General features: G+C 45.2%; 1 protein-coding gene across 6 annotated transcripts in view; it reads right to left on the reverse strand.

The window, feature by feature from the left end:
* Window positions 1-10,000, reverse strand: part of Arms (Ankyrin repeat-rich membrane spanning) — a 482,767-nt gene that overhangs the window by 345,496 nt on the left and 127,271 nt on the right. The window contains exon 1 of one of the 6 annotated variants that reach the window (XM_070133188.1): window positions 4,897-5,784. The exons of the other annotated variants lie outside the window; for them this stretch is intronic. Coding sequence (XP_069989289.1) covers window positions 4,897-5,637 — 741 coding nt within the window. The 5' untranslated portion in view covers window positions 5,638-5,784. Of the gene's footprint in view, window positions 1-4,896; window positions 5,785-10,000 lie in introns of those variants that run through there. 6 annotated transcript variants of the gene reach the window in all.

Consider the following 10,000-nt stretch of genomic DNA (forward strand, 5'->3'; position numbering starts at 1 on the left):
GAGCCACCGGAATCTCATAAAAGGACAAAAACGAATATAATTAGTCCTTTACACACTGGGTGGCAAGGGGGAAAGAGAGAGAGAGAGAGAGAGAGAGAGAGAGAGAGAGAGAGAGAGAGAGAGAGAGAGAGAGAGAGAGAGAGAGAGAGAGAGAGAGAGAGAGAGAGAGAGAGAGAGATGAAGATGATGATGATGATGATGAAAGTGAAGATGAAGATGAAGATGAAGATGATGATGATGATGAAAGTGAAGATGAAGATGATGATATTGATGGCGATGACGATAATGCTGATAATGACGATAATGATGATGGCGATAATAATACTGATGATGATGATGATAATGATGATCGAGAGAGCCAACGCGAAAGGGCGCCGAGCAGCTGGCGTCTCCGAAGAAGGGCCGGGATGCTTCGCCCTGCAGGCACGCGTTGTGGTTGTCCTCCGTAGACCTGCACCCTTCTTTAGCGCCGAAGGTCAGTACGAAGGTCAGAGCATTGACGCCGCGCCCGCCCTCCTCCGCATCTACCCCGCGGAGCAATGCGTCTACTGAGGCCTTTCTTTCGTTATATTCCTCTGTGTGTTTATTTTGAAAAAAAAAAGACTGCCGCATCGGAAATACTGTGTCGGTTCTCTCTCTTTCCTTTTCTCTCTTTCTCTCTCTCTCTCTCTCTCTCTCTCTCTCTCTCTCTCTCTCTCTCTCTCCCCTCTCCTCTCCCTCTCCCTCTCCCTCTCCCTCTCCCTCTCCCTCTCCCTCTCCCTCTCCCTCTTCCTCTTCCTCTTCCTCTTCCTCTTCCTCTTCCTCTCCCTCTCCCTCTCCCTCTCCCTCCCTCCCTCTCCCTCTCCCTCTCCCTCTCCCTCTCCTCTCTTCTTCTCTTCTTCTTCTTCTTCTTTTCTTCTTTTCTTCTCCCCCTTTCCCCCTTTCCCCCTTTCCCCCTTTCCCCCTCCCCCCCTTTCCCCCTCTCCCCCTCTCCCCATTCCCCTTCTCCCCCTCTCCCCCTTTCCCCCTCTCCCCCATTTCCTTCCCCCCCTCTCCCTCTCCCCCTCCCCCCCTTTCCCTCTATTCCTCTCTCTCTCCCTCTCTCCCTCCCTCCCTTTCCCTCTAAAATCATGCTGACAAAAAAAATTGCGTGAAAGCGTGAATAGAAGACAGGAAGGTAAGGTATGTTTTTTACCACCCAGAAAGGAGGAGAGAGAGAGAGAGAGAGAGAGAGAGAGAGAGAGAGAGAGAGAGAGAGAGAGAGAGAGAGAGAGAGAGAGAGAGAGAGAGAGAGAGAGAGAGAGAGAGAGAAAGACGTGGCTAAGATTTTATGCATTTTGATTCATGGTCTTAGATAGTGTTATATGCAAAATATTACATTGAAAATTTAGGATATAACATTCGTATGATCTGTAATATATCGGCTAAGAGGAAAGAAAAATCACACAGTCTTTCATCCATGTATCTACCACTCAGGAAAATTGCTTGGGAGTAGGAACGAAATGGTGCATGGTATAATTCTGATATCATATTCCAAATTCAGTATACAACACAGGTTTATTTTATATCATAAGATTATGAGGTAGTTACATAGTTCCCCGTACCTCATGCTATGTTGTATGAAAGGATGTAACACATGATACTCTGATATAATGTACAAGTGTTTGCATATATTATTTTATGTAAAGTTTACATTTAGTGTCTTTGACATAACAAATTGCAACAACTTGCCATCATAATCTATATCCAGACCTATAGAAACCTGATTCTAGCAGTCACAACATAACCCTCTCCTGTTCTTATTTACATAAACGATAGATGATTTTCTTGTTTTATATAAACTATAGATGAATCTATATTGCGTAAACCTGTCGTAGCGTTTTATGCTACATCTTTCAAGACGTTGAGAATTAATCACCAAAGTCAACTCCACTTTGAGAGAGGTTCTAATGATGCCTGAAAGAGTACTCCGAGATCTATAACTAAATTTTACTTATCGCATATTGACTTTGCTATGGAGTCCCACACGCGATGGTATGCAGATATAAGGTATACCATAGCCCTGTTCTTACGTTTATCCTTATGTCATATACAATAATGCCTGCATCTTTGTATAGTGTCCAAGGCTTGGAAAGCGCTCTGTGACTCTTACAAAATGACTCCTGAGCCCTGAGTCAACAGAAATTCAGTGGCTATGAATATTCCCGGCAGCCTCGTTTGCATATGGCTAGCCCAGTCATGAATCCTTCTGCAAAGCTAGTGCAGGAAAAACTGTTTTTATGCGCAACAAAAGTGCACCCTGCTCTGCTCCCAGACTGTAAGGATCCGTCAACGTAGCATCCATATACACTGTACAGAGTTTCAATATCCTGACCACTGCTAGTTCGTACCAGTATAACTGGTGAATAGTGACTTTGAAGAGGCAGTCGTATAAAAAACAACTTCCATGGCGGAACAGAAAACTCATGCGGGATCTTACGTGTTTGAAACGTGTTTGCGTGTTACTTGTAGCCAAGAGTTTAAGTATGAATCATTTTTGTCATCTAAAGTTATAAAAAAAATGTGGCTGGATAAGACCGTAGATTATATCACTGTTTAAGCCTTCCAGATAAGCACAACTGTCGGCGGAAAATTCCCTTGCGCTGGGACTTTCCTTTGATTTTCTCTTCATTAAATCATTAACTTTATCCATTAAAAGCCTTTTTTATGATAACCTCGCATTACGCATAAGCAACTTACGGACAATCAGTTTCAGAGTAAACATTGATTATATGAAGTCTTTGGCATTTTGCGTGACCTTTAACAAGAACAAAGGTACGAACTCATCTCTTTCTCTTTCCCTGAGTTGCTTATGTTTTATCTTCGTCAAACTCTCTAAATCAAGTAAAATGTAAGTCAACTAAATAACAATTAACTATAAACACCCACAAACACACACACACGCACACACACACACACACACACACATTACCAACAGTCGTCACCATGCGTATCACTTGTCATCTGCTTTCGTCATGCCCTTTACCACCCCCCTCCTTTCATCCCCTCCTTTCACCTCCCTCCTTTCATCCCTCTCCAACCTCTCCCCCACCCCATTCTCACACACCCCCTCCTTTCATCCCTCTCCAACCCCTCCCCACCCCATTCTCACCCCCCCCCTCCTTTCATCCCCCTCCTTTCATCCCTCTCCAACCTCTCCCCCACCCCATTCTCACCCCCCCCCCTCCTTTCATCCCTCTCCAACCTCTCCCCCACCCCATTCTCACACCTATCCCCCCCCCTCCTTTCATCCTCTCCAACCCCTCCCCCACCCCATTCTCACACCCATCCCCCCCTCCTTTCACCCCTCTCCAACCTCTCCCCCACCCCATTCTCACCCCCCCCTCCTTTCATCCCTCTCCAACCCCTCCCCCGCCCCATTCTCACACCCATCCCCCCCCTCCTTTCACCCCTCTCAGACGCCTCCCCCACCCCATTCTCACACCCCACCTCCTTTCATCTCTCTCCAACCCCTCCCCCGCCCCATCCTCACACCCATCCCCCCCTCCTTTCATCCCTCTCCAACTCCTCCCCCACCCCATTCTCACACCCACCCACCCACCCTCCTTTCATCCCTCTCCAACCCCTACCCCACCCCATTCTCACACCCCCCCCTCCTTTTATCCCTCTCCAACCCGTCCCCCACCCCATTCTCACACCCATCCCCCCTCCTTTCATCCCTCTCCAACCCCTCCCCCACACCATTCTCACACACCCCCCTCCTTTATCCCTCTCCAACCCCCCCACCCCATTCTCACACCCATCCACCCCTCCTTTCATCCCTCCCCAACCCCTCCCCCACCCCATTCTCACACCCACCCACCCACCCTCCTTTCACCCCTCTCCAACCCCTCCCCCACCCCATTCTCACACCCATCCCCCCCTCCTTTCACCCCTCTCCAACCCCCTCCCCCGCCCCATTCTCACACCCATCCCCCCCCTCCTTTCACCCCTCTCCAACCCCTCCCCCACCCCATTCTCACACCCATCCCCCCCTCTTCTTCATCCCCGGGCGCATTTTTACGCTGCATTTACGACTTCGCCAGAAAAAGTCCCCAGCGGTTAAACTCCGGGGGAAATCCTCCTGCCGCGGGTCATCTATAAAAAATATCGGGGTACGACATGTTTGTTCTGTCGAGAATTGAGATGGTGCTTGCTAATCTAAATGAGACTGATGGTCAATTTAGTAACGTATTATCATCTGTCTCGGATTTAGGGCCTATAAATGTACGTTTTCACCCCTCCTCCTATATTGCATATGTATGTATTTACAGTTTCTGAGTACTTACCTGCGGAGGGTAATTTTATTTACATTTCTTCAGTGGCTCTGTTTTCCGTTAACGCGACCAAAGATTTCAAGGGGAAAAAATGTAAAAAAAATATATTCTCTGAAAACAGTGTCATCTGCAATTTTCTATTCGTTAATTAAATCAAGGTGCTGCGATTCGATTTTGATAACAAACACGTCTCCAATGGATTATTAACAATATCACTTTTTATAAATTGTTTCAAAATATCATGTCCAATGGAGCATAACAAAACTGATCAACAACAAGTGCAACATGCTACTAAGAATCGTAAAACAAATTGAAATCAAATAAAAAGTAATGCCGTTCTGATTGGATCACATGGTCATTTTACACTGTCTATACTTAACCAATTTACATCGCCTCGCTCCAGAATTTAGAAAAATCACCCCTGAAGCATGCACAAACGAAGCCTAACACTAGAAACACACAAACAGGGACTCTCGCGACTTAAGCGGGGAGAAGAATGAGGCTATTAATCTACCGTTTAAGACTGGCGGCCGTACAAAATCCGTACGAAATTACAGCCTCGCGTACCAGTGTAGACAACATCAGAGTTTCCCCCACTTACCCATAGGTTGCGCGTGCTCCTGCTGATCCTGTTGAGCGTGTTCCGCAGGATCCCCAAGAGGTGAATGTTCCTCGGCTGCAGGTACGGGTTGTTGGGCAGGTGCTCGAGGTGGTCGTAAGCCTCGGCCGCCTCCAGCTCCTTCGACTTCGGGGTGGAGGGCAGCGAGGAGGGCAGCGACGCCGGCCGCTGCGGCTCCGCCTCCGCCTTGGCATCGCCGGCAACGTATCCCGAGAGGTCTGTGACGGAAGCGGACCGAGCTCGCGACGAAATCCGGGAGACACGGCCGACTCGACGACGGGCGGCCGGCGACGTGTTGGGCGTCACGAGCGACGGAACGCGATCGCTGGAGTCTTCCAACGAGCGTAGGGAAGCCGTGCTGAGGGACACCAAGGAGGCTTCCCCTCGCACTCCTCCGGCCGGTTCCAGGAACGTCCGGCGCGCAAAGGTCGCAGTGGAGTGCGGTTTGCTTTCATGCACGCGTTTTGCCGACGGAACCACAGTGAACCTGGTAATGACTCGCTCATTTCCCGTCCGAATTTCTTCCTGCACAGCAAACGGATTTGTGTCGAAATAGATGTCGTCATTTTTCTCAGTCTGTAAAACATCAGGTGCAGTGCCAGGACGCACTTGCAGGAAGTGGCCGCGCACTGTCTTGTCTTGCCCCCGAAGAAGAGCCCCAGCGCTGAGCGGCAGAACATCGTCTTCTACTTTGGTGAGCTCTGACTTCAGAGACCAAGGCATCTGTCATACCCTTCGAAGGCTTCGCTATTTCCAACTGTTCGTCTTATAATCACTTTCTACTTTTATTTCCTCCGACGCTTACGTGTGCGCAGAGCGGAGTAGGGAGCAGATAACGTGACACATCTCCAAGCTTCCCCAGCCAGCACACGAACCAAATCACGATGAACTGTCATAGTTCAGTTTATATACAACCAATTTCTTATCACCCGAACGTATGTTCTTCTAGATAAGAAGCACACTTTATTGTCACACATGAGATAAGGCGGTAATCTCGCGATTGTGGGGGATTAAAAATCTGGATAAGTGTTGTGTCCACATTTTCAAAACTCACTTCTTCGTACAATTATTAAAATGTTCAGAGTTCTTTTCCTTACGTACACATGCTTCAAGAACTGCCGGGACAGTACACAATCATCGGCTATGATGCAACCATCAGGTAGTAACAGACACAAGTACGTCATATATTATCTTAATCCTGATAGTTCTGAGAGCGCACGTTTCATATTCTAGCTGCTTTTCACGAGGATAACAACCAAACCTTTACAACTTCACTTACATTTATCCTACATATATTTTTTCGTGAACAATCATTCGCATAACTTCTAAAATACCTTTCACATGTTCAATACAGAGTGTATATTATCCATATCAGTCTACCTATGTATATCGTATTGGAGAATATGAACTTGCCAAGAGAGATAGAGAGAGGAGGAGAGGGGGAGAAGGGGGGAAGGGGGGAAGGGGAGAGGGAGAGAGGGAGAGAGGGAGAGAGGGAGAGAGGGAGAGAGGGAGAGGGGGGGAGAGAGAGAGAGAGAGAGAGAGAGAGAGAGAGAGAGAGAGAGAGAGAGAGAGAAGGGGCAAGGGTAAGGAACATCAAGACAATAAAATAACACAGGCCCTTTATGTGAACTTCTGGCAGTAAATAGGCTTTTATATGAGAACGATAAGCATTACTTTCACAAGAGGAGTGAACAAGTAACATACTGTATGAATATACCAGAACCTCACTAAAGATATAATTGTTTTTATATCAAAATAAAAATATATCTACGAATAATGAACAAAAGCTTCGTATTCAACCATTCATTCCCTTGATGCATTTTTTCCGCAGCTTAAGCGGCCTGTGGATAAACACTGCTTGTTAAGACGTTCAGTCAATAGCAGGATAATGTAAAGTCATTCCATCAAGAGATGGCTGCGACGCTAAACCAACATTCCACAGATACGGCGAAAGGTTGCCATCTACAGAGTGAATTTCACTTTAAGTGGAGTGAAAATGAAAGTTTCGAATTCGGAATAGTATTCATCTTTTCTTTAAAGTATTCACGTCTCTAACTGCTTGCGTGTATGGGAAGCACCCGAATCGGTATTTTGCCTGACGTAATGTTACGATGATTGGCAGCTAGATAAAAGGGGCAGTTGTGGAGGTCATTAATTTCAAGATCAAGGACAACGCTGAACATACCCACTTAATCAGAAGAAAAAATATCTAACATTGATATCAGTGGTGCTGACACTTGTTTGTGATGATAGTATGAAGTTACATACTTTCTGGTGGTGATGCGGGCACCATGACCGGCTGCTTGAGGTATATTGAGAAATACTATAAACCGAAACTAGGTGATGATATTGGTATGTAACGGTGAGATGTACAACTATATACTTCTGTCTCCGTTTTATGACATTTTCTATTCTTCTAAATCCAGTACTTTCATTAAAAGGACCGTATTATATCCATCCACATCCACAGACAGTGTCTTCACGTACTTCACATTGCACAAAGTTCCGTATGAAGACTTGAACCAAAGCTGACACGTATTTCACTGGCCCGCTGTCTTGTCTCCGCTTCTGCAAACCAAGCCACCAAAGGTCATAACAAACAATACATCAATATTTTCACCCAATTAAACAACGACCCTATACAACCAAAACCCAAACAAAATAAACAGATGAACAAAACCACAACGGTCTTTGAAAACGAACTCCCGAGATTCGCGTCCGTCGGCGATCCAGTGACCGACAGACCACCAGACTTCGCACACAACACTGAACCATCACCGGAGTCCAGTTTGGTCCGGATGCGCCTTACCGACCCTCCCGTGTTAGGGTTCTTGGCTGCCACCTGTGCTTCATCGATCCCATGCACAGCCCTACTTTTCTGCCGCGACAGGTTGTTCTATTTGGGGATGTTCCATTTTCTCCTCTTTCCTATTTTTCAATATATTTCTTTCTTTTTTTTTCTCATTTTCTTTCTTGCCCTTTCTTTATCCCTTTCTTCCGTGCGTTATTTTCTTTATTAATTCCTTTTTTATTATTCTGTTCATTCGTTATTCCTTTCGATCATTCGATTCATCCTTTCCACCTTTCTTGCTTTCCTCTTATCAATCCGAATTGCGAACCGATCCTGCTCTGAGATAACAGAAGAGGATGTCACAGAGGAACGAAGGGAGACAATGAGAGACATCACGGGACATACATAGCAGCTTTCCTTGCAGCACGTCGTAAAAAAAACATTCATTGTTATTTCGTATCGCATCCTCGCTTTACCGCATGTCCAATAAACTTCGCAAATAGGTACAAGGGACTATAGACCCCAAGTACCTAAAAACCGCTTCAAGATCATTTGTAGTAAATGACCAAAATTCATGGGCACGATTTACAGTCATGGTCAATATCAGCAACGAATAGAGTACTTTAATAATACAAAACCACTCTGCAGCGTAGGTGTAGCGAGCGAAATGTGGAACGCGCGACGTTGTCCTCGCTACCGTCAAAACAAGGCTCTTACATTGCGGGGAAGATACGCCAGTTCTCTGAACATAATTCGCGTATATATTGTAAATCACTGAAAATAACAAGATCAACATACAAAGTAAATATGTGTGTTTGTTTCTATCACAGTTGACCACAGCACCCTCTTCTATGACGTCATGAAACCAAGAGGATTTGTGAAGCATGCGCCACGGTCAGCTCATGAGGCATTTTCTCTCGAATGGCGGACTTACCCTCAACGAAGTCTACTTCTGAAACTGAAACGTTCTAAACCAGAAAGCCAGAAGTGGGAGAAAACAAACTAACCGAACTCTATACATAACAGGACATACCAGCAGCATGATGTCACATTAGTAAAGATTCAAAATATATAACTGAGTATTGATTCTCGGAGTTGGCGAGGCAGTTGAATGGTCGAAAGTCGTTTCTGGGTCGCTGTAGGTGGCACAGCTCAAACATATACTCATTTTATTAGGTATTTCACGTGAATGCTTTAATTAATGAAATGCTCCGAGTTTAGCAAGAAACAAAAAATATATTTTTTCAGAAAATGGAGATCACGCCCCCTACCCCACCGTGGCCACGTTCAGGTAACATCGATTACAGAAATATCTACATTATCAAACAATGCTTAGCAAATGATTTCCTCGGCAATTCTACCATAACAAACAAGACCTCAAAATATCAAAACATTAAGAAATTTATTCGTAGGCTCAAACCTTTCCCCTCGAGGTGAAAACACGCTCATAAACCAAGGTATCGACCCGAAGGCCTTACCAAAATGCATCCAAAGCCGAGTCGTGCACTCTGGACTGGTTCGCCACGGAAAAGAATCACATCATGCAAACATGCGTGTCTGACAATGCAGTCTTTTAGCCCACGAAATCTATTATCATCCGAGAGCTATTAGTCTTTACATGCTTAATAAAAAAGAAGACTCATGTAACCGGTAAAGCACGCAATGGTGATAAAATGAAGAAGTTGATGTAACGAATCCCACATTATTACCATTTTATTACCCCTCAAGTCCAACAAACCAAATCGAAAAATAAAATAAATTTACAAACACCTCCAAATAGTGTTTATCTTAACAAATTCTCCCCCGCATTTAAGTCGTGTCATCGGGATACTCAAATCACGAAGTCCCGCAGTCAGTTGGTTCTTGCAATTAGGAAATTCAGAAGATTATCCAAGACTCCTTAAGAAATGGGTCTGCTGTTGTTGGAAGTCACGTGAGGTCACGATGCTTCATCATGGCGGAAAGACAAGGTCAAGATTACAGGTCAAGGAGAATCGGTGAAGGTCGAGGCTTCTGAGGTCGTCATTATGAAGGCTGCGTCATCGTCATCACTTTCTTCATATTATTTGCTTTTTTTTTGTAATCAGACAAACGTGAAAACTTAATACCAATATCGCCAACACAATTTTGCCATCATTAAAATACCCTAATGATGTCTTTCGTTGTCACAACATTTTTCAGACTGACACATTCGACCCTTCAACCGTGAATGCAATTATGACCTCAAACATCACCACTGACACCCTTACCAATATCACTATCATCACTATCCACCATCTCGAAAAACAACAG

This window comes from Penaeus vannamei, chromosome 18, assembly GCF_042767895.1.
Source record: "Penaeus vannamei isolate JL-2024 chromosome 18, ASM4276789v1, whole genome shotgun sequence".
NCBI classification, from domain to species: Eukaryota; Metazoa; Arthropoda; class Malacostraca; order Decapoda; family Penaeidae; genus Penaeus; species Penaeus vannamei.